This window comes from Coptis chinensis, chromosome 4 (genome assembly GCF_015680905.1).
Source record: "Coptis chinensis isolate HL-2020 chromosome 4, ASM1568090v1, whole genome shotgun sequence".
NCBI classification, from domain to species: Eukaryota; Viridiplantae; Streptophyta; class Magnoliopsida; order Ranunculales; family Ranunculaceae; genus Coptis; species Coptis chinensis.
Window position 1 is genome coordinate 48,269,457 of NC_141459.1, and position 25,353 is coordinate 48,294,809.

The 25,353-nt window shown below is 35.7% G+C and overlaps 2 protein-coding genes across 2 annotated transcripts; both read left to right on the plus strand.

The window, feature by feature from the left end:
• The first annotated feature begins 1,099 nt into the window (after positions 1-1,099).
• On the plus strand, positions 1,100-2,122 carry LOC147503787 (uncharacterized). The gene has a single exon (XM_086604959.1). It carries the CDS (start codon positions 1,100-1,102, stop codon positions 2,120-2,122), a length of 1,023 nt encoding a protein of 340 aa, XP_086461085.1.
• Positions 2,123-17,123: 15,001 nt separating this feature from the next.
• Positions 17,124-22,393, plus strand: LOC147503788 (SWIB complex BAF60b domain-containing protein). Its single transcript, XM_086557003.1, has 6 exons — positions 17,124-17,773; positions 19,892-20,003; positions 20,112-20,283; positions 20,367-20,659; positions 21,513-21,656; positions 22,098-22,393. The coding sequence occupies exons 1-5, from the start codon at positions 17,238-17,240 to the stop codon at positions 21,633-21,635; spliced, it is 1,236 nt and encodes a 411-aa protein (XP_086413129.1). The 5' UTR covers positions 17,124-17,237; the 3' UTR covers positions 21,636-21,656; positions 22,098-22,393.
• Positions 22,394-25,353: the final 2,960 nt, after the last annotated feature.

Sequence of the window (25,353 nt, forward strand, 5' to 3'; positions counted from 1 at the left end):
ACCTTTCTCTGCCTTATACCTAAAGTAACTACTCCTACAAAGGTAGAGGATTTCAGACCGATAGCTTTGTGCAACACCATATATAAATGTGTCACTAAGATCATCACCAACAGACTCAAGATATGTATTAATGATTTAGTGCATTTTAACCAATCGACATTCATCCCCGATAGATACATCCAAGACAATATTCTCTTATCACATGAGCTTTTGAGGGGGTATGAAAGAAAACATGGAACTCCAAGGTGCTCAGTGAAGATTGATATCCAAAAGGCATATGATATGATCAGCTGGGATACGATAGAGTTTATGATGGGGATATTTCAGTTCCCTGTGAAGCTAAGGAAGTGGATCAAATTATGTATATGTTCCCCCACCTACTCAGTTCTTGTGAATGGTGCTCCAGAAGGTTTTTTTTCAAGGTAAACGAGGATTGAGACAGGGTGACCCTATTTCTCCATATTTGTTTGTACTGGTCATGGAGGTGTTGGAAAGCATAGTAAAGGAGAAGTTTGATGCAAAACAGATCAAATTTCATTCCAAGTGCAAGAAAACCAATCTGTCACATCTTGCTTTCGCAGATGATGTGTTGTTTTGTAGAGGGGAAGAGGAGTCTATCAGAGGACTCAAGGATTGTTTACATCTGTTTGGTCAAGCAACTGGGCTACATATCAACAATCATAAAACTACTCTCATGACAGACTCCATTAGTGGTTATGAGGCTTAGAATCTTGCATCGATTTTGGGAGTAGAGTTGGTTAGACCTTCAGTAAAGTATTTGGGCTTACCTCTCTTTGCAGGCAGACTTGGGATTAAAGAGTGCCAACCATTGGTGGATAGAGCCACAGCTAAGCTTAAGGACAGGAATGCTAGAATGTTGTCACATGCAGGTAGACTTCAACTTATCTTATATGTTCTCACCACAATGCCTATTTATTGGTATAGAACCTTTATAATACCAAAAACTGTGATAGAACAGATAGAGAAGGTTTGTGCACGTTTCTTATGGAGTGGTGTAGAACTTAAGAAATGTCATCATTAAGCCAACATATCTACCATTTGCAAAACAAAGGAGGAAGGGGGTTTGGGTATTATGAATATGTCACTTTGGAATATATGGGCATACTGTGGTATTGTGTATAGAATAGCAGCCAAGGAAGAAAGTGTCTGGGTTGAATGGGTCTGGAGTAATCTGTTGCATAATAAGTATTTATGGACTATGGAAATCCCAAATGATTGTACTTGGTCATGGAGGAGTATTCTGAAGAGCAGGGATGAGGTAAAGAAGTTCGTTATATATAGCATCGCAACTGGTGATTCAATTCTGCTATGGCATGATATTTGGTGTCAGTCGAGTCCACTTATTCATAACCCTCAACCAGTTGCTGAGATTCACTTACCGTTGGAGGCAAAGGTTAGCCAGTTGATCAGGGATGGGAAATGGAGTACCACAGTAGAAGACTTGAATAACATTGCACTCAAAGAAGACATCATGAATACTCCCATTAACTCTCATCTGATGGTGGATAGAGTTATATGGAAGCCAAATCCTATTGGGAAGTTCTTGGCCAGCAGCGCATATAAAGTTATGTCTCCAGTGTGTCCTCGAGTTAGATGGCAGAGAATGGTATGGGGAAAGTTAGTAATGCCAAGGCACTCGTTTACATGTTGGCAGCTGTTTTCTAATAGCCTACTGACACAAGATAGGCTTGTGCAAAAGAAGATCATCAGTTACTCGACTTGCTGCTTGTGTAATCAAAGTAGAGAATATTCAAACCATTTATTCTTTGAATGTAGTTACTCCAAGGAAATTATGAGAGGTGTCCAATCTATCTTGGGCATTGAGTCTGATACAAGGTCATCCAATAGGGAGTGGTCATCACTGTTGAGAGTATGTAAAAGGGGGGCTCTGACAAGCGATATTTATTCAGCTTTCATATGTGCTTCGGTGGATACAATATGGAAAGAGAGAAACGCAAGAAGGCTCAAGAATAATGCAAAGCCTGTGGTAGTGGTGTTGAGTAGAATAATCATAGAAATGAGAGTGTATTTACAAATTCAGATCAGTGACCTTCAAGAAACACCGGAGAATAGAAGCTTATGTCAGTCAATTGGTATTTAGGTACAGTTCAAAACAAAAGTAAGAAAATGGAACCAATGGAACCCCCCGACTGAACAAAGGAATAAATTGAATGCAGATGGGGCGTTAAATAATTTAGGCTCAGGCCATGGAGGAGTGATACGTGATGGGCAGGGAACAGTGATCGAAGCTTATTCAGGTTATGGGGGGATGCAATCGATAATATATCAAGAACTTAAGGCCATTGAGATAGGACTGATCAGATGTCATGAGCTAAGCATACAAGATATTGAGGTGGAATCAGACTCTTTATGGGCAAACTAGATAATTGCGAATGTGGTGGATAGTCCTTGGTACTGTTTGGACATAGTCTTGCATATCAAAGAATTAGCTAATTCTTTTGCATTTTGTTCTTTTGCTCATGTTTATAGAGAGTGTAACAAACCAGCGGATTGGCTAGCTGGTTTAACCATCTCTAATTGTAATAGTTGTACTTTTCAAGGTCCCCCTCTAAGTCGAGAACTATATAGACTAATAGAGGATGATGCAATAGGAACATTGTATGAGCGCCTTTGAGATTAATGCAGGTGGGGGTCTGCCTAACCCTAGCTTATTTTTTGAAAAAAAAAAGTTCCATATCCTGTGAGAATCTAGCCAAAAGCCTTATCTAAATGATTATTGAGTGATAACACAAAGGATGTTCGAATAGAAAGACCACACGTCCACTTACTTGATCACCACGCCATATCCTAAGGGAGAATTTAAGCTATTTTTAGATCGATATAGCCAAATAAACGATAAAAACCCAAAAAAATAGTTTTCCACTAGTTACCCCTTTTGAGCCTTCACCGTTTTTGGATTGCCTTTTTATTCTTCACTATAAATCCCTAACCCGTTACAACACACAATAAAAAGTTTACCCAACTGACGAGTTGAGAATTGGATGGATATCAGAAAAAGAGAAGAGAAAACCTTACACAAAAACAAATCAGTTAGTTGCTTCAAAAAGAAAAGAAAGACCCATCAAAAACTAAAACTCCAAAAAAAATCAAAGGAGTCAAAAATCGAATCTCCTAAAAGTTCAAAATCAAAAGGAGGCGATATCAGAAACAAAAGCAAAGTTAGAACTCCCAAAATTTTTAAATCATATGGAGTCACAAAGCCAAAGGGCTAAAAAATTACAATACGAAAGCAAAGAACAAAACGAGGTTCTTCTCTAGTCACAAGTATCTTGAAGACCCAATTTCTCAACTAATCAAATTTTTGGTTTTCCCTTCCTTTTTCTTTTTAGACCATCACCCTAGCACCGTAACTCCTAATAAAAGACCTCTAGCTCGATTAGGAAAAGGATGGTGTGATAGTAAGTGGCAAGCATGATCAATTGACCTCGATTTCTTTGGACATCATTTGAGTATGTGAGGAATATAAGTGTCCGTTGCACTTGAGAGAACGAAACTTGAGTAAATCTATCAGAGAGTTTGTGTTTTAACACATTCCTGTGAGAACTCATCTTAAAGATGTTCTCTGAAAGCTCCGAAAAAGACATGCTTTTACATTTCATTGCTCATGTTTTATACATTTATATTTAGATGATTAAATTACTGTACATATGCTATTCTAAGTTCAAAGGAGCTTGTCCTTATTCCCCGCTAATGAGATGTATAAAATTCTGAGAATAAATAAGGAAGCAAGACCATTTGTACTAAATAGACAAGTTTGTGAGTACCTTCACTGAAAAACTCTCACGAGGCTTAAAGCTCGTCCACTAGAGAATTTATAGTGGTTTAAGGCTTTGTTGCATATGGTCAATGCAATCGCACTCCGTGAAACGAGATTAGTATAACTTATAATAAATCACCCATTTGTAATCTTAGTTTTTCTCTCATCCTTGCTTAAGGACAAGCAATATGCTATTTGGGGTTTGGTAATCAGCTCCCAAATGTGTGTTTTATTACCCTTACATTACTACATTACAGTCCTTCTTACGCATAATAAAAAGACAACTCATAGCTTTTATTGCCTTTTTCAGGTTACAGAGCAATTCAGACCACTCATCATAAAAGTTGCGTCTTAGCACAAAAAGAAGCCTTAATTACGCTTATTATGAAGACTCAAAACTGCTATGAAAAAGTGCTAAAAATGTCAAAGTTAAAGTAAAAGGTCAAAGGTTAAGGACTCAGAACCAAAGAGATGAAAGTCAAGTCCTCAACTCAGAAGACCAGAGATAGATGTCCTTAACACAAAAGATGGATTTCTCTATAATCTATCTTGATCAAGAAGAAATCAAAAAGCAAAAAGAAAAAAAAAAAAAAAAACATAAAGCAAAGGGTGAGGTGTCTCAAATGTAATGGAGAAGGGCAAATCAGTTATTTATATAAAGTATATAAACTAAAAGTTAGGGAAAGAGAATGCACTTAGACTTATTCTAGTGTCACGTAAGATTTATTTGCTAGTATTTTTTTTATTCAAGTCATTTACTTTATTGTTCTTTATTTTCAATCTTGTTATTTGCTTTTGTTATTCAATCAATCAATCATCTTTCTTTGTTGTTCTTATTCAATCATTTATTTCGTTTCTTTCAAGTTTGTGTTCTTTCAATCATTTAAACAACTTAAGCTTTTCAATGTTCTTCATAAACTAGTTAACCAATACAAGTCCTAAACTAAAGATCCTACATTCCTTCCAAAACTCCCAACTATTCAAACTCTAAACAATCTATGGTGAACCTCACTTTAAAACACTTTGAAGCACTACTTTCAACACAATACTCAACTTCAGTCGTTGGGTGCTCAATTGTGACATGTTCTTACTCAAATCAGGTAAGTCCTCTCTACTTGTATGTCTTGGATTCTAACTTGGGTGTAGTGCTTGTGATTCTATAAACATTTGGGTGTATTCCGAATTTCATATTGACTTGTTGTATTCCCATGATTAAGAGTAATATGTTGATTAAGTGATGGATTAGGTGTAGTTAAGGCCTAATTTTTAGTTATACATGTTGGAATATATTTATATAACATGTGACGCATGTATGTAGATTTTGTTATTTACTTTGTTTTATACGATGTCAACTTTGGTGTGGTAGTCCTTCAACTCTATATGTTGATATTGGTTATTACTTTGAAACATGTTGTTTATGATGATTCTTTGATGAATAGTCTGTCTCCATCATTGTGTTGTTATATTGATATCGTTGATTGTTATGCATACATGTGTTTGCTATTTATTATTCGATTTGTACGTTATACTATGGTGTATGAGTAGTCCATCTTAAGCGTGGGTGAACTGATGGCAAGAAGTTCTTCTTATATGACATTGTTTGTATACTGATTAGTGATGAAGTTGTGAAGAGAAGTATGGTATGAAGGTTAGTGTTTATTTATATTGTATATTTTAGTGGTTAGGTCATTTACTCATTTTACTCTTATGATTGGTCATAAATATTCTTAATGATGAAAATAACGTGTCGTTTAGCATCATATTATATTTATTGTTTTTGGGTCCTACTTCTTTGGAAGTTTCTTTAGACTTGCTTGTGGAGTTGGCTTGCTGGGCGCATGGTTTATATGCCCTTACAGATTTTGTAGGTGTTTGATACTTGATCACGCGGAGAGGCGAGTTGAGACATTATTTGGTTAGAGCTTGAACTCTTTGTTTTTATTTATTTGTTCATTATCACCCGTATTTAACTTATTGTAATGGTTTCATTTTGTAAATCGGTTACTTAACTGCTTTGGCACTTGTTGAGACGGTCAAGTAGTGGGGGATCTCCTACTCATTATATTTTGGGATGGTCAGCTAGGATATAGTGGGGTTGGGGAGTCACAAAGTGGTATCAGAGCTTTAAGTTCAAGTGTCCTCACAGGCAGGGTACCCCTAAAAAGTTTTCAAAACCAAGCTTAGGTTTCATTTTGAGGTGTAGCAAAGTGAGGGGCGCTTGTTTAATATTTAGAATGTTTGTTTGAATGCCATTGAACATTTGTTTGCATATACAAATATTTGTCTTGTTCGTGTTTTAAATTGAGTTTTGATAGGTGTAGTTACTAACTTAAGATTGGTGAAATGAGTTTGTCTTTTTGAATTGTTATTGTCTGTAGGTTATGATAAATCCATGCCTTGTTGAGTTGTCAGAAGAATGAAATGGTCTATTTTTCTATCGAGTGATTAAAATGTTTTATTGTTTTGTCGAGTGAATTGGTGTTTTGAAAAAGAATTTGGTAGTATGTATTGTAATGGGAATGATGACTGTAGTGTTTATACTGTGTTTGTGTATGGTTGCTCATTGAATCCCAGGCTGTTCATAACTATTATTTTTGAGATATTGATTTTTGTGTTATTCATTTGTGAAATTAGAACTTGATTGAAGAGTATATTTGTTTTTGGGTGATCGTTTTATACTTTGTGTTATTGTGATGAATTTGATAGTAGTGGATACTTGGTGTTGGGATGATTAATGTGGTGTTGGGTGTGTAGCACAAATTGTATGGCAATTGCTAAATTAATGGATTTGGTTAACTCTTTTTGATGTATCGGTTATGTGAATATATGATAAGTTAAATGATGATATGGTGATTATATATGATTGGTGGTTAGTAGGAGGTATGTGTATGCGCCTTTAGGGCCCTTACCTCTCAAACTTTCAAGGGGAAGATGACCGCTTGTGAGGCCATAGGGTGCAAGTGACCCTGAAAGCTTTGTGATTGCTATATGTGGTTAGTGGGAGGTATGTGTATGCACCTTTGGGATCGTACCTCTCAAACTTTCAGGGGGATGATGACCACTTGTGAGGCCATAGGGCACAAGTGACCCTGAAAGTTTTGTAATTGTTATATATGCATGTTTAGTGTATGTGTGTGTGTGTGTGTTGTGGGTGGGTGTGGTGTGTGTGTGTGTGCGTCTTTGGTGTCGTACCTCTCAACTTTCAGGGGGGAAGATGACTGCTTGTGCACAAGTGACCCCTGAAAGCTTTGTAATATTTCCAGGAGGGTGTATATTATGTTTGCCACTTGCCGATGCTATAGGGCAGTACCTCATTAGAGGGAGTTTTACAACAAGTGTGGTCCCTGGAAATATATATACACAAAGACATCACTCACAAGTGGATGTTTACAATATGTGTGACAAAATATATATATATATATATATATATATATATATATATATATATATATATATATATATATATATATATATAATTTTGTGGTTAGTCAGGAGGAAGATCTGTCACTTGTGAGTGAGGTCTTTGTGTCAGTCCTCCTGAACAAGAGGGAGGTTTACAGCTTGTGAGGCCTTCGTTGGAATGAGTTTACCACAAGTGAGGTCCTATGGGGACGGTACCTCTTGTGAAAGATTATTAAGTTATTACTTTATTTATCTTGTAAAAGATTTATTTTAAGTGAAAAAATTATTGTTTCGGAATTATATTTTAGTAGATACTCCAATTTCATTATGTTGTTTTGAAAATTCTGTAAATCCATTTTATTTTATTATGTACTTACGTCATTATTTATTTTTGGTGTGGTTGTACTTGCCACATAGTGTTACGAACTATGTGTGATGTTTGTGGTATCGTTGGTTAACTTCTACATAAACTTGAACAACATGTTATGATGGAACCCCATATATTGTTGATTCTTACACGTGATTAAAGGGGAGAATGAGAAATTGGAGATCAAACACTTTGGCAGTGAAAATGAGATTACTAAAGATTTTGTGAATGTTAGATTGTCGTTGGAATTAAACTTTACTGAAAGGATTGACCCAAGGAGTTTTGTTTCATTCAATTTCGCGGTGAATTTTCACTTTTGAATTCAAGTTAATATAATTTGTGATTATTGATGATTATGCGATTCGACTATTGGTAATCTAGTGGAGAATCGTGGAGTTGCTTTGATTGGGCTAATACAAGTTAATATTTTAGTTTGCATATTTGGATTTGGATTTGGATATTTAATGTGAACTTTAAGTTGGAGACTTAAACTGTTATTATTGTCCCCTATTCCTTTTACGAGTGTGATTGCCTTGTTGATTCCTTTCTCAATAATTTTTGAGTTTTGGGAAGCGCTTGTCAATAATGTAGGCATCTTTTGTATATTGAGGTATGATATGGTTTTCATAGTTTGAAGTTTTAAGAGTTCCTGTTACAGTCTGCCCCAGAGTTGATTTTGTGGTGAATTTCATATTGTGGTTTAGAATTGCCATGTTGATTTGGATTGAACGTAATGTCATCTAGTGATTATGATTGATTATGAATCCCGTTGGTGATTGAAGGTAATGGATAATCTAGTACGGAATCATGGGATGGTTTTAATTGAGGATTGTTTGGGTTACTATCAGTTAATCTCTTAATTTTCATATTCGGAGTCGGTTATCAAATGTAATTTTAGAGTTGGAGACTACTACTCTTATAGACCACTTGTTCTTTTGCAATTAGCGTTCGTTGTTCTATTCTCACAACTCTCGCACTTTGGAGAGTGTTGGTCCATAATACATGCATCTTTTGTCTATCGAGATATGATACGGTTTTCTTAGTACACAGTTTAAAGTGTTCTTATTGCAGCCGGTCTACGGATTTGATTATGTATATATGGACTATCTAAAGGAATTTGTGGTCAAATAGCATTGAGCGTATATTAAATTATCTAGCTGGGTAGCGTGACTCTTCTCACATAAGTGATTATGGTGATTTGTTTGGTTTTGGGTAGCAACTTTGGAATGTGTTGAGCTTAGGGATATATGCCTTATTACTTTTGTATAGAGTTATGACATGATAACTAATTTGGTGAGGATTGTCGCTCAATTGAATTTCAAGGTCTAAATTTTTTTAGGTGGAAAGAATGTAAAACCACATATTTTGGGGGGGTAGAAAACATATGGCTTTTGAGAATTGAGACTAATGGACACTTGATTGGGTAGCTTAGAGTTGGGTTTTCTAACCCATGAACCCGACTGTTACAACCCGATAGACTTGAAACTGGAAACAAACATAAACCAGAAACCCCTCGACTCCTCTCATTCCTTCTCTTGTATTCGCATACCAAAAGTGAGTCGGTTATTGGGGGAAACCTGAAGAGATCATGGAGAAGATGATTAGGAACTTGTGTTTATGCTTTTTCAATTCAATAACCTCCTTGGATCAACCCTCACAAAGAAGTTAATATATGATTTTCGGCTTTGGTTAGATTTGACACCCTTTCACCAAAACAAGTATAACTTTCTCCACAAGAATCGGTTTTGGATGCCGTTTGGATCCTCATAATCTAGATTCGAAGGGCTTTGTTTTGGTATGTGGTTTAGTTGGTGTTTCAGCTCGAGATACGTCAGAATTTTAGTTCTTTTTGGGCAAAATTATGCCACCTTATGATAAAAGGGGATGATATTGAGGACTTGTGACCGGGTCATTGGGTGCTCAATTGTGACATGTTCTTACTCAAATCAGGCAAGTCCTCTCTACTTATATGCCTTGGATTCTAACTTGGGTGTAGTGCTTGTGATTCTATAAACATTTGGGTGTATTCCGAATTTCATATTGACTTGTTGATGTATTCCCATGATTAAGAGTAATATGTTGATTAAGTGATGGATTAGGTGTTGTTCAAGTCTAAGTTTTAGTTATACATGCTGGAATATATATATGACCTGTGATGCATGTATGTAGATTTTGTTATTTACTTTGTTTTATGCGATGTCGACTTTGGTGTGTTAGTCCTTCAACTCTATATGTTGATATTGGTTATTACTTTGAATCATGTTGTTTATGATGGTTCTTTTATGAATAGTCTGTCTCCTTCATTGTGTTGTTATATTGATATCGTTGATTGTTATGCATACGTGTGTTTGCGATTTATTATTTGATTTGTGCGTTGTACTATGGTGTATGAGTAGTCCATCGTAGGCCTGGGTGAACTGATGGCAAGAAGTTCTTCATATATGCCATTGTTTGTATACTAATTAGTGATGAAGTTGTGAAGAGAAGTATGGTATGAGGGTTATTGTTTATTTATATTGTATATTTTAGTGGTTAGGTCCTTTACTCGTTTTACTCTTATGATTGGTCATAAATATTCTTAATGATGAAAATGATGTGTCGTTTAACATGATGTTGAATTTATTATTTTTGGGTCCTACTCCCTTGGAAGTTTCTTTAGATTTGCTTGTAGAGTTGGCTTGCTAGGTGCGTGGTTTTTACGCTCTTACAGATTTTGCAGGTGTTTGATACTTGGTCACGCGAAGAGGCGAGTTGAGACATTATTTGGTTTGAGCTTGAACTCTTTATTTTTATTTATTTGTTCGTTATCACCCGTATTTGACTTATTGTAATGGTTTCATTTTGTAAACCGGTTGCTTGACTGCTCTAGCACTTGTCGAGACGGTTAAGTAGCGGGGATCTCCTACTCATTACATCTTGGGCTGGTAAGCTAGGATATAGTGGGTTTGGGGCATCTCAAAAGGACTTGAAATTAAAATCTACTTTACTCCTACATGACCATAGATTAAGTTTAGGTGCCTTCTCTCCTCCTACTTTTTGGCTTTTATATTACACCTTTTGCCAAAGACTGATTTACCCTCTCCCTCTACAATCAAGACACCTCACTATGTTGCTTTTTACTTTTACTTTTTGCTTCTGCTTTTGCTTTTTCTATATCTTCTTGAGCAAGCTAGGTTTTTTAGCAAGTATTCTTTTGTAGCAAGGTCATCCATCTCCAGTCTTCTGAGTTAAGGACATGACTTTCAGTCCTCTGGTTTTGAGTTCTTGACCTTTGACTTTTTTAGCACTTTTTCATAACAGCTTAAGTCAAGCATTAATAAGGCTCATTTTGGCACTAAAATGCAGCTTTTATGATAAGTACGTGGTCTGAAATGGTTTGTAACCTGAAAAATGAAGTAAAAGTTATGAGTTGTCTGTTTATTATGCGTAAGAAGGGTTGTAATGCAGTAATGTAAAGGTAATAAAATGCACATTTAGGAGCTGATCATTCTTTCAAAACAACTTCTTATTCATTCATTCAACACATCAAAGTTGGTTATACTCATTTGAATCAATCAAATGAGTATAACTTGCTAACCAAGCTACCTTTTCATATTTAGATCTTCATGTTTTTACACATAAAACAACTCTAGTATTCATATTTTAATCCTCAAACCCTCAATAACTAGTTGTCTACATCTTCATTTACCAAAACCATACAAAGAACAATAGAAAAGTTAAGAAAAGTTTGGTTTTTCCCCATCACACTTCTACTTTTCAAAGATCTAAGATGAACAACTTCAAAACCCACATACAAACCACTCATTCTACTTCAAGTAGAAAGGTGGAAAAATTAATTTTGTGTTCCTACCAGCATATTTAACCCAATCAAAACCAGATTTCTGCTTCCAAAAGCTCTCTTCTTGATCATATAAACTATTCAACTCAACTCTGAGAGCCTTAACAATATTATTATAAGTTCCTTTAGTGACTTCTTTGGAAAAAACCCTATTCATCTTTGTTTTAACCTCCTTGATCTTTTGGAAAATGTTTCCAAAAACGTTTTTATTCCATATAATGAGTTTCTTTTTGATAGCCTCTAGCTTACCACACAACTGTGTTTCAGGATGAACATCCTGATTCAAAGAGTTCTCAATAGTTGAGTGACAGGTGGGGTGTTCAGTCCACATGTGAAAAAACCTGAAGGTTTAGGAGGGGTTTGCTCTTCCATATTGAAATTAATGGAGAGAGAAAGGTGATTTGAGGTTGAATTAACAACAATATTAACTTGGGCATGAGGAGACAGGTCCACATAGGTGGTGGTAGCCATAACCCTATCAAGTCTCTCAAGAACATGATTTTTATAATCTCTTCTATTGCTCCACAGGTAAATTTGGGGCCACGAAAGCCAGGGTCTACTAAACCAAGGTCATTAATAAAGTCATTAAACTCTATCATACTTCTATTACAAGCAGCATTACCACCATTCTTTTCATCAGCAGAAGCTATAACATTAAAATATCCTAACCAAGGGCCTGGAATGAAATGAGCAAAGGATATGATTTCATCACAAACTTTCTTTTGACAGCTAGGTTTTGGTTCACCATAAACAAAAGTAAAATACTAATCAGTAGAATGATGATAATTGGCATGGATAGTTTACCTGAGATATGGTTAACCGTGGCACCAAGAATCTCCAAATTATATATAGTCTTCTTTCCACATAATAGCAAGTCCTCCTTTGATTCCAGCAGTAAGCACAAAACAGTTCCCTTTGAATTTAATTTGCTTAAATATTTCCAGCATCCTCCTATCTTGAACTTTGGTCTCTGACAAACAACTAATATATGGATCTACTTCTTTTTCTAGGTCCTTTAGATTTTGAGTTGCATGCCTTGGTGGAACCAATACCTCAGCAGTTCCATGACATCATCAAGAAAGAGGTGGTTGATTAGGTTCAACCACCGCGAACACCCTAGTATCAGTTTCAAAGGTTGATGTCTCCTCATTTCCTATTTCCACTTCGTCAGTCACCGTAGCATCATATTCATGTGCTTCATTCACTAACCTAGCATTAGCTTTGAGAGCATCAAAACCATTGCCGTCATTCCTTTCCATACTATTATCCACTTTAGTTTCACTATCTTCTACAATAACAGATCATGTAGCTTTATCCTTACTACCATCATGGTCTTCAAACCCTTTAGATGGTTCCATCTCCATGTTACTATGACAAACTTGACCAATCTGTTCATAATCCGCCTTAACTATCTCAGTCGATCACTTCATTCCCAGTCAAAATCCCAGTTACTGGGAGTACTTGATTCAAAGGAACTACCAAACGTACTTCATCCTGTAACATATTAATTTGTTCATTGTCTTCTTCTGTGTGGTTCTCATTCTGTAGTATTATAATCTCCTCCACTTACATAGTAGTGAATGACAACGCGATCTTAGCCCACTTGTCTCTCTATACCCATTTTGGGTTATGTTCTTGTACCATGTGCTCTCTTTTTCTCTAAATGTTATACTATTAGGCTCTTCTACATGTGATACCAGTGGTCATGAATATGGCTACTACATTGTCTTAAGTTTTGCAATAAGATCAGTTTTCCCTCTTTTTAAAAAATGCATCCACTACATTTTAACAAAGCAATCGATATACAAAAAAATGTCAATCGATCTCGTATTGTTTTTAAAAAAAATGATAATAATAAAAAATAATAAAAAATGAATCCACTCTTAGAGCTATAACATAGCCATAATATAAATTTCAGCATGTATCATCCAAGAGCCAGCATATAGAACAGCCACATGCCACCTAATAAGAGGATGGAAACAGAGACGGACCCAATGTATTAGCAGGGTATTCACTTGACAAAAAAATACCCTGCTAATAATATAGTCTTACTAATAATAATTAACTTGGCCCATTAGTTTTTAGCATTGAGAAGCCTCTTCCCATTAGTTGACAAATTATTTTTAACATTTTAAATTATGCACTCTGTACTGTAGGCCCAAGTCCACACTTTTACAGCTCTATTCCAATTAGTAATTCATTTTTTTTTTCTTGTGAACTTCTCCAAATTTTCTATCTTCTCTTTTATTTGGACTTTTCTCGGATTCGATTTTCAAATCATCTCTTATTTATGTGTTATTTATGTGTATGGTACATAATACTTATATGTTTTTACTAAACCTTCTATTTTTGGTGTCCTCAAGTTTTTTCGAAATTATTCCTTACTTGTTTTAATTTGTGATTTTTTTTTAACATGACACTAAATAAATTTTTGTTGTTGAATTTCTGACTTGAATTGAACCTACTATTTTTTGTGTCCTCAAGATTTTACGAAATTCTTCGTTACTTGCTTTAATATGTGATTTTTATTTTTTATTATATGACACTAAAGAAACTTTTGGTTGTTGAATTTTTGACTTGAATGACGAAACTCCTGGGTCAGTCCCTGGATGTAGGGGTGTAGACGGATAGATTCGGATTCGGATATGGCTGTATCCGAATCCGAAATTGTGTCCTCACATCCGACTCTAACGGATATACGACAATAGTATCCAAATCCGATGTCCAAATCGGATATCGGATAATATCCGATCCGAACACAAAATCACAAAATCACAAAATCAAAACTCCCTAACATTTCCAACACTCAATGTTTTCAGAAAATCGCAAACAAATTCTCCAAGTCGAAATCCTACAAATCTAACTCATACCCAACACCACTAGAGAACCTCATTTAAACATAACCCAAATTAAGAAAATAAAAATTAATAACTAGGGTTTGCTTGTGCTGAAGCTTGAGCGTGTGTAATATACTAATATCTTAATTAAGGCCATGCACAGTGTTCATCGAGCTTTGATTCTTGCCTCCTGACTTCCGATGTGCTTTGATGTGAAGTATATTTGATTGTAATTGGAAGATTTGCCATCATATGATCGGAAACTCATATTTGTTGGAGTATGATGATGAACAGAGCAAATGCGAAAATGGAAAATGGAGAAGATACTAATCTAAACCTTGGGTTTTGTATTTCATTGATTAGACTTTGATTTAGATTGCCAAATTGTCACGTATCCAACCAGTTCCTATTCTTGACTTCATAGTAGACACGAAAAAACGAAAGTCTTGTCTCTTGGTCTCTTTATTTTATACTAGGGTATGCCCGTGCCTATGGCCCGCGAGGCTTCGACACGCCTAGGGTACTATCCCGACACTCGATATTTTAACGTACAACACTAATCAGCTCATCGCGTCTTCGGCGTTACCGTAAACGCGACATAACACTACCATACACCAAAAGCCTAGTAGGTGCCACACTTGGTCCATTGTTTGTTGTGACTTAAGATCCTAAATAGTTAAAAGCCCAGCCCATAGTCCAACAACTATTGTTGACTAAGACAACACTGACCCACTACAATTGACTTTATTATTAAGTGTGATTGAGTGGATTACACACAATGAGAGTAAACAATTTAAGGCCTAGAATAGATTGGATATGCCATCTCATAATTTTTGAGAAAGATTTGTAGCCACACTAGATGGGGCTTTTGGGCCCATACAATTCTGTTTTATTAGATAGAAGATATTTGATTAATAATATAATAATATAGTTGTATTAATTAATTCGGATTGGATATTATCCGACGGATATGACCAAAATTTGAATCCATTTCTTTCTGATAGCAAAATTTATCCCAATCCAATATCCGAAATTTTCAGATAATATCTAATTTTTCAAATACGAATCGGATTTGGATTTTTGGATTCCGTCTGCACCCTGACTGGATGGAAAGACATAAAAGCCAGCATAATCACTACTTATTCTTCTAATCAATTTATTGGACTTCGAGAAACCCGACTTCGTCTCACACAAGAAAAGTAATTTTGGTCTATCTTTCTTCAACAGTTATGTCAAATATCTAATTGTTGAGGGACGACCAGCTCCTCTACAATTCCCCGCGATTAAGCTCATGGATTTTGGCCTGGCAATCTTCTCACTACATTGCCTTGATTGTATTGTTTGATCGTCTCCCTTGACAGATAAGTAGAAGGCAACACAAATATGGTAATCTGACTTTGGAAGTAAAATGCGAAGAGGAGTTTTCAATTGGCTGGGGAGGAAATCAAATATGCGATTTTGTTGTTGTTAGAAACCACGACAAGTAGCTTGGAGTTTACAACTTAGTAGAGAATGAACTATTTAAACTCTCAATTTCCATACGCAGAACTCATAAAACACTAGCCGAACAACGAAGGCATACTTGAAATCAGCACCTAAAGCCACCCAATGAAACACCTCATCCACCAAATAAGCGAACCCAACACACTAGGACCATGTAAATAATTTCCCCAATTCCAAATTTGTGAGAGAGCACTTGCTAAACATATCAAAACCACCCCCGATTAGAACTTTAAACAATAAAAAGGGTTTAAACAAAAAGCACATACGAATTCCTTCAGAGAAGTTCTTTAGCTCAATAACATCAGAGAAGCTAGAGAGCTCAATAGGGTGAGTGAGCAAGAGAGAAGATATGGGAAAAGGGAGAGAGAAGAGCTCGAGGGAGTGGAATGAGAAAAGAGAGTGAGAGAGATTTGGTGAAGCATTAAGAACTTGTGTTTATAAAGAAGAAGAATGTAGTATCATTTGTATGTCTCGTTTAACAATATTTCCAGCTCAAACATGGTCTTTCAATCCAACTGCAAATGTAAACTTCGACACCAAATAAAATGAAACGAGGAGAAAAGGCCTTTAGTTGGGTGGAAAATCAGCTTCAGGCCATGTATATCATGCCAACTTGCATCAGATTAGAGTGCGGTACACTCAGATTTGCAATTCTCCTCCTGCAGTTCTTTCTCAAGAACGCATAAAAATAGTTTATAACCAATTTCTTGATAAACCAAGAGTCCTTCCTTGCTCTTATATCTCCGTGACCAAAAAGATAAACAACTCCGGACTCTTTGGCTTCCCGAATGAAAGAGAGCTCCCTCTCAAAACTTTGCTCTGCATCAAATACAGCCTGGTCCGCCGGAACAGGCTTCACCTCACCTGAAGCGCTTGCTTCTGAAGTAAGTTTGTCATTGCACCTAATATCTGCCAAGAGTGGGACACCAAGTGAATGTTAGACAAATATCACTAGACCCATTTTCTTATTGTTTTGAGATGATTATTGGTTTTACATTGCCCGGGGTTTAAGTTTAGAAATCTCATTAAATCAAAACATAAACTCCGCCAAACAAATTAGGTTAATTCTTGGTCTGTAGGTACAACAAATTAAGGACTATAAAACAAACAAGTGTTGCAATCAGAATATAATTATCCACGTGTAACTCTCTCACCCGACATCAATACCTCGATATTCTCGATTTATTCGTCGTATTCACTTCCCCAGAGACAAGTTTGTTGGGACCATGACCATCTCATTCACCAACCACTTTCTCTAAAGACGAATATACCCTCACCAAATCTTATCCACTTTAATAAAGCAAGGTCACATACAGTCAAAAATAAAAATTCACTTTTTCAACATTATAAGGATAGTCCCGTCATTTTAGTCTTCTCTCTCTATAACAACAAAGAGAGAGACAGACAGAGAAGAGAACAAAAGAAAGAGGAGAGAGAGAAAAAAAAAACAAAAACAAAAACAAAACGGTTTGAAAATTTGTTAATTCAGTTATGGTGAATGACGAAGAAATAGTGAACGGGATAGAAAGTTTGTTAAGACAAGGAACAACAACACAAACATTAAACGGAGTAATACAACAGTTGGAAGAGAAACTAGGGTTAGACTTATCACATAAAGTTGGTTTCATTAGAGATCTTCTTACTAATCCTCATTTCCTTCGTCCTTCTTCTAATTCTAATTCTTCGTCAAAAGACCATTTTCCCCTTCAACAATACCCACACCCACAGCCTCAATTCTACAGTCACTCCGCTTCTCAACAATTTATTCCTTCCCATTTTGCCCTTCCTCATCATCAATTCTTACACCAGTTTCAACACCCGGAAGATGTTCATTTCCGGTACCCTACTTTGCAAGGGCAGTTTCAACATCATGGGTTTAACCCACATTTACAACGACATTCATTCAACCCGAACCCGAACCTGCATTTGCAATTACAAGGAGGAGGAGGAAGAAGTGATGGGTCGGTTGTTACAACATCAACAACTACGGTTGTTGATGCTGGCCCACCTGAGACCAAGAAAGAAAGGTCTATTTTTATTTTTATTTACTTTTTAGTACAATGCAGGATTGTTAAATGAGTTGAACGTTAAAAAGTTAATGAAATTATGAAATTATGGCAATTGTTGTTGAAGTGGATTTTTTAATAAGACTTACCGAAATTTACGTAACGGTAGAGCTTTGCAAGTTGAAGTTGGAAAGTAGTGATTTGACTATTTGATTGGGAAGTTGTGAGAAGGGGAATTTAATATCATAAGGTGGTTCTCTATTCTCTTAATATTGGTAGCATTATATAAAATCCATTTAGTTGGTATTTCTACTAGGCATGTTGGCAAAAATATATCTATTTTTGAGGCATTCCACTGTCCAAGTGAGGCTCTATGAAAAAAGGAAAACATTAACATCTTTTTCCAATAATCACAGGCCCTTTTCTACAAAATTTAGGGAAAAACGTTAGCTTTTCATGAAACCGTGAAATCTTTTTTATTGTTTAATGTTAACAGTAGGAAGGTTATCTAAAGTGTATTGTTTTCCTATTTAATCTTAACATTCATCTCTAATTTATTGGCTTATTTGATTGAAGACTTATAAAGCACAGTGAGATTTCTAATTTGGTGGAGCTAAAACAGGAATATATTAAGAGAGAAAGAAACGATTATGTGTTTAGATGCTATATTTATAGGAAATCTTTACTTTTCATTAATATTTTTCCACTGTGTCACAATATTACTGGCTAGTGTGGTGGTCGAACACCTCGCACTCCCTCAAAGCCACTCCAGCCACCGTCGGTCTTGTTTGTTGCTATTTGAAACAGAGGTTTTAAGTAATGGTATACAACCACAAGGGACATAATAAATCCCTGTGGACCGCTCTGTCTTTCTGTGCATATGTTGCTATCATGATTATTTTTCCTTCTAATAACGAATAATTTGAATCTAAGTTGTTGGAAATATCGAGCTACATCCAATTAGGGAAACAATTAGGACACCATGATATGTAGAATTTTGCTATCTTCTTTGTTGTATGATGTACTAGTATATATGGAATTCAGTGTAAGGAACTATGGATGGTTCTAGCCTTGTTAAAGCATGGGTGTCAATGTAGGAAGCTGTGATCTTTCCTTCTCCAAGCTCATTAGTAGCAAGGTTCATGTTATAGAGAAAATGGTGAATAAATAACGACAAGAAAAGTGTGTAGATTTGAGGGCAAGGAAGGGAGAACGATGAGAGTATTGAACGAACTCACGACGAAGAGAAAAATGAATGAATCATGTCTGTTCAAACATAAAAAAGATGCGTAGTCTAGGGCTGGAGGTGATAACTGATAAGTGTAGTTGTAAGAAGAGAGAAGAAAAGATGGATAATGAGCAGAAGATGGAGTTTTCTCACAATAATGACTTATTTGATCACCAAGATTTGGGAAAAGTTTGATCAAAGAGAAGTTGCTCAGAAGCCATTGGATTAAGTTTTAGGTTTGTATACGTGTACACTACGTCTTGGGTTCCATGACAATATGTGTTATTATATAATCGCATTATTTTGCTTTTGATCCCACTTTTAATAGCATAATTAGCATTTGGCCCTCCTAGAATTTCACGCACAAGGGTGAACTTGTCATTTCGAAAAAGTAAGACGCTTGAATAACAATCAACAAAGTCAACTGACAGAAATGGGGCCAAAAAAGATTAATGATAAAAGAAGAGCTAAACGCTGATTATGCCATAATAAGTGGGACCAAAAGCTAAATAACCCTTAAAATATCTTCCTTGTTGGTCTGATATGTTCAGGTCACTAGATCCTTATGTCTTAGTTTCCTTTTTTAATATTACAACCTTTCAAAAACATTCTAAATGAATCCATATGAACCATTTTCTATGGTCCGTGATTCAAACTTGTCCATGGTTTTTATATGTTTTTTTGGAGCACTTTTACGAAAGAGAAGTGGACCAACTACATATTCACCGACATCTCTTCATTTTAAGATAATTTTAGTATCTCTTTGGGGTCACTGTTTTGGTTAAAAAAAATTATGGATTTTATGTAAACAGTAAATACCTATATCCACAATTCTGCATCTTCAATTCTTTTTACATTCTAGTGGTGGGAGGTGATCCTTACAGCTGACGTATGAACTTCCCATGTTGTAGTGCTTCAACTGGAACCAAAAGAAGAGGGGGTCCAGGAGGTCTAAACAAAGTTTGTGGTGTTTCACCTGAGCTTCAGGTCATTGTTGGTGAACCAGCTCTGCCAAGGACCCAGGTATCGTACGATCTGTTATTAGTTATCTTCATTTTGTCAGACTTGCTAATTAATGTGTAGTATAACTTGGGAAAGGGTAATCTGGAAGTTTTCTTTTGGCTGGTTTAGATTGTGAAACAGCTGTGGGCATATATAAGGAAACATAATCTTCAAGATCCAAGCAACAAGAGAAAGATAATTTGCAATGATGAATTGCGTCTGGTGTTTGAGACAGACTGTACTGACATGTTCAAGATGAATAAGCTGCTAGCTAAACATATTATACCACTTGACCCTACAAGTATGTATATCCTGTAGATGCGTTTTTAAGTAGTTGTAATAATATATGTTGGGTGAACTCTACATTGTTCTTCATTTCTGCAGAAGAACTGGGTCAAGACTCTAAACGTTTGAAGGTAGAAACTGAGTCTGCAACTGAAAGTACTGGTCCGGAAGGTGGTACTGAAGCTGGTTCAGAAGGTGGTACTGAAGGAGTTACTGAAGCTGGTTCAGAAGGGGGTACAGAAGCTGGTTTGGAAGGTGGTACTCAAGCTGGTTCGCTGACCATCATAATATCTGATGCACTTGCCAGGTTTTTTGGCACTGAAGAGAAAGAGATGCGCCAGTCAGAAGCTATAAGACGTGTTTGGGAATACATAAAGGTTAACCAGTTGGAGGTAAGCATTGACGTTCATATTCTGTATTCCCAGTTTTGAGTTTAATTGCTTCAGACACTTAGTTGCTATTGGTAGCCCCACAGGCCGCATCCTGAAGTTCATAGAAACTTAAAAAACTGAACTAAATTTAGATGGATGAACATAAAAGTTTTAGGTCCATCAAGGGATGGTCAGCATATCTGTTTTTAGGTCAAATATTCCACATGAAATGATACTACACAACTGAAAATCATGTTTTTTTTTAAGTCTTATTTTGACAGTGCATATGTTGATAGTGGAAGTCAAGGATGTTTCATTCGATTGGGCTTGTGTTAATCCATTGTTTAAGGATGTTAAATTTGTTGACTTGATGGGTATTTGGGATGGCCGGATGGAATTGTGAGAATAGTAGTTCTTGTGTGGGGCCGAGTAGCTTCTTGCTACTTAGACCAGATAATCTTGTAAACATTATCATATTATTACCTAATGCAAAGTGAGTTTTGCAGATTAAAAGAATGAAAAAATGGATCAAATCGTTATATGTTTTTGGTTTTTAAGTCTATCAAGAGATGGCCCATACTTGTTGGTCAATTCTTAGAATTAGGTTCCACATGTGATTTTGCATTGTAAGCTTTTGGAAGGAGTACATTGGAGCAGGTTTCAGTAAGCCAACATGGCAGATAGTTCGACTGGTTGTTAATTCTATGTTTTTGGAAGACTTGAACTGAGATAATTGTATGAGACCACGTAATGCTTCCTTGTTTTGAGAAGTCCTTGTAGCTTTAGTACTTTATATATTGTTAAATGTGTTGATCATCTTCTTTTATTTATCGTAAAGTAAATTGTCATATAAGCGTTTCTGTTCTTTGTTTAGGATGACCTGAATCCAATGATGATAATGTGTGATCCCAAGCTTCAAGGGCTTTTTGGATGCGAGAATGTTTCAGCATTAGGGATATCCGAAATGTTATTGACTCATTTCTCTAAGCAGTCATAACAAGTCTGGGTCAGGTGACTGGTAAGTGCATCAATGCTTGAAGATTAGAACTTTTTGTTATTCTTTTGTATCTTTGACATATAGAAATTTCTAGCTGTTTTATCATCTATTCATGTCTGCAATTCAGTAAAGGAATGCTTTTCTGAAAAAATATAAAGGAATGCACATTAGCTATGTAGTTGGCCTGGAGAGTTTAGCATATCCACTAGAAAAGTTTTTTAGTATTTTGTTTTTGTTTTTATTTCATTTGACTGATATGCAAATCACTTCCTTAGATTGCTCAGCGTCCTTGTTAATCAATTGAATGAGTTTTGAACATGGTTATTCATAAAACTTGTGAATACGCACTGAATACTTCTGGTTCACGCCATAAAGTGTCAGCTTGTTACATATTCTGTTTTCCATTTTAGCAAGTTTTGCACTCAAGAGTGATCCAATTCTTCTTTCTTGTTGCTCTTGCAGATGTTCGATATCTGACATGTAGTTTGGTCTGACAGTATAGCTGATACTTATTGGAAAGATCTTACTGTTCTTCTTTTTGATATATTAGATGTAATGATGTTCATACAACTTGGCTACATTTGATAAGAATGATAATGTATCAAGGGTTGTGGGGAGGAATATTGTGTATTTAAGCCATGTTCCTGGTTTCAGGTTTACTCGGTCACAACTTCATAGTTTACATTTCTCTGTACTTATCTAACTTTCAAAGCAGAAAGTACTAAAACCCGAAATGAAAGATGTAGATTTATGAACAATGTTTATTCTGATGGGCAAGGCTGCCCCAAATCTTCAATCAATTATTATTTGTTATTGGAATAGTTTTGTACCCTGGTAAGGGATGTAGTCATATCCACTGTCTTAAGAAGTGTAATGCAGTTTTCAGGTCGCCATATGTATAGTCATCTGATCCATCTTGAGACCAACGAGCAAATATTGTTCAATTGAAATTATCTTACTAATTTGTTGAGACTTAGGACTTGGTGATGCGAACATTCTATTTTTTTTTTTTTTTTTTTCAGTAGGGTTTGGTGTCTTTTCTCACAACCCAAGCTAAAAACTTTCGGTCTAAGTATGAAAATATTGCCCACGGAGGTTTCTGTCCTTTCCAGATTACTTCATGGATTGTGGCTCACTTGAAAAACCAACCAGATTCTAGTCTCTTCAACAGTTGCACCAGAACATTAAGATTAGTACCAATATCTAGTGATATACGTGTATGCGTCCCACTAAGAGTGACCTTCTGCTGTTCTTCTTCACTTCTTCTATCTGGAATACTTTCACTTTTAAACGTTAAAACCATAGACATCGATTTTGCTAAAATACTGAAAGGTCAAAAATTTTGCTAAAGTTTTGGAGTGCGGTTTGTTAGAAAATTTGAAATTGTCATCTTTAATGGTAGTAGCTCAAAAACACCAAACTTTTTGACCTAACCAAATACCAAATCACTCAAATCACTCAAACACCAAATATCTTTAGTCTAGGCATTAACTTTTCAACACCAAATGATGTGTCTTGGGAGACCAAAATTTGATTTATTTTGGGGGACTAAAATTTTGCAATACTTAGTTTGCTTCTAGACGAATCCGAAACTGCCACATGTTCATTGAAAACGGAAGCAAGAATTTGAATCCGTTTCTGATGACAGTGAGTCAACTACAGGTTTTAGTTTGTTAGTATACAGTTGTCTTGCTAACTTATAGATACCCCCAGGCCCCACCATCATCTTATGCCCCAAAGTCCCAAATTTGCCCCCAAATTTGTCCTGAACATTTAGAGCTTTATTCCTCTTTTTTCTAAGCAAATAGTTTTCGATTTCATTAACAGAGAGCAAATTGTTCATACAGACGGGACTGGACTTCAGAAAAACCAAGTTTCGCAGGCATAGAAACTTGGTTATTACAGACTAGAGGACTATGAAGGGTTGTTGATACTGCTATGAGATGGGCATGTCTGATCAACTCCCTCGGGAATAAAGACAATTTTGCAGAAACTAAAACTAGCTTTGAGATTAAGTATCTCATGCAAAAGACCCTCACAACACCAAGATACTGTAGCAGAATCTCCATTGAGCTCTTGAACAATACCCTTATTATCTGAACAAACCACCACCTTGCTAACACTTAGCTGACGAGCTTGTTCCAATCCTACTTTTACTGCTTGCAACTCTACCTCTTCTGCTGAGTCTGCTAAGACGTGCCTGCTTCCTACATAACATAAGTCATAAGCCCATTTATTTAGAGTGTAGCCTACACCGGCTAGTGAGGAACTAGGGTCGAAACTGCCGTCACATGCAAGCATAAAAAGGTCAGGAAGATGAGATTCAGGTATCAAGTATATTTCAAAATCACTGGAGAATGAGCAGGAATAATACACCTTCGTGCTTGTTCCAGCACTTGAGATGGGTTAACAGCTTTATAACGAGAATAAAAAACCAGAGAATTTCTATCTACCCAAATTATATAGGCAGTAGATGCTAAAAGAGATAAGTTAAAATTAGTACTATCCTTTGAGTGACATTGAGAGATAACTTTAGTGAGCACATCACTAGCACTAAACTGCTGATTCCAGGAATGAAATCGCATAGCAAGGGGTGAGGCAAACCAAAATTTATCTAAATGTATACAACTGAAAAGGGCATGCTCAATGCTTTCAGTCGCAGAGTGACAACGAGGATAGGTAGACACAGGACCAACATGTCGATCATACAACACTTTCCTAGTTGGCAAAATGTCGTTAAGAATTTTCCACATGAACATCTTGACTTGATACGGGATATGAAGCTTCCAAATATAACACCAAGTAGTTTTAGCAACAGACAAAGACCTAAGAGGCCTACCAACCTTAGATTGACTGAGAAACCAACTATATGTCGATTTGACAGTGAAAATACCATTCTTTTCTAAGGTTCAAATAATTTTCTAATCCAAATTTTGTGAGAAAATACAAGTTTGTAAAATCTCATCCCTAACATCTGTAGTGAACATCTCATTTAACAAGCTAATGTTCCAAGCATTTGTAATATTATCAATCAAATCAGAAACATACCTAACATATCTCGAAGGATCTGGTTTAGGCCCAAAAGGTTTTTTGTGATTTGCCCCAATTTATGAATAAAACTTTTTTTATATAATTTTCTTTAATTAAAACATAAATTTATGTATAACCAAAAAAATAATATTAGTAATAATAATAATAATAATAATAATAATAATAATAATAATAATAATAATACATTAGAACCTCGTTAATTTCATACGCGAATATATAATTATTGCGCTTAATTAATGAAATTTGCTGGTCCTGAATCAGGTCATTAGACAAAATTAATAATTTTGTTAAATTTGTAAGATAATAGATTTCAAAACCCTTTTAGACTTTAGTGGAGCCTATTTATTACGTGTGTGTGTATATATATATACTGCCTTCGTAAAATATTAGTCTAGTGTTGTTTGTCATTTGGTGAAATTTAAGTCTTGCTAGATCTCATCTCTACATGCTAAGAAGTTCTGGTATGGTGTTTTCATATTGTAAGAGGAAATTATTTAACGTCGCCTTCAGTGCTTATTTACATGAATCTAGCTCCATGGTACAACATCATAGATAATTATTTACAGAATAAAGTTTAAAAATCCATAAATATTTGGATTAACTATTAATTTATCGATTAATTAATATCATTATTAATTTACCAATTAATTAAAACTCTGCTTAATTA

Excerpts from the sequence above, each read along its gene's own strand:
- LOC147503787 (XM_086604959.1), top strand. The coding sequence starts at position 1,100 with ATGTCACTTTGGAATATATGGGCATACTGTGGTATTGTGTATAGAATA.
- LOC147503788 (XM_086557003.1), top strand. The coding sequence starts at position 17,238 with ATGGTGAATGACGAAGAAATAGTGAACGGGATAGAAAGTTTGTTAAGA. Across the intron at positions 20,004-20,111 it reads CAGCTCTGCCAAGGACCCAG|ATTGTGAAACAGCTGTGGGC; the intron begins GTATCGTACGAT and ends TGGCTGGTTTAG. Across the intron at positions 20,660-21,512 it reads TAAAGGTTAACCAGTTGGAG|GATGACCTGAATCCAATGAT; the intron begins GTAAGCATTGAC and ends TTCTTTGTTTAG.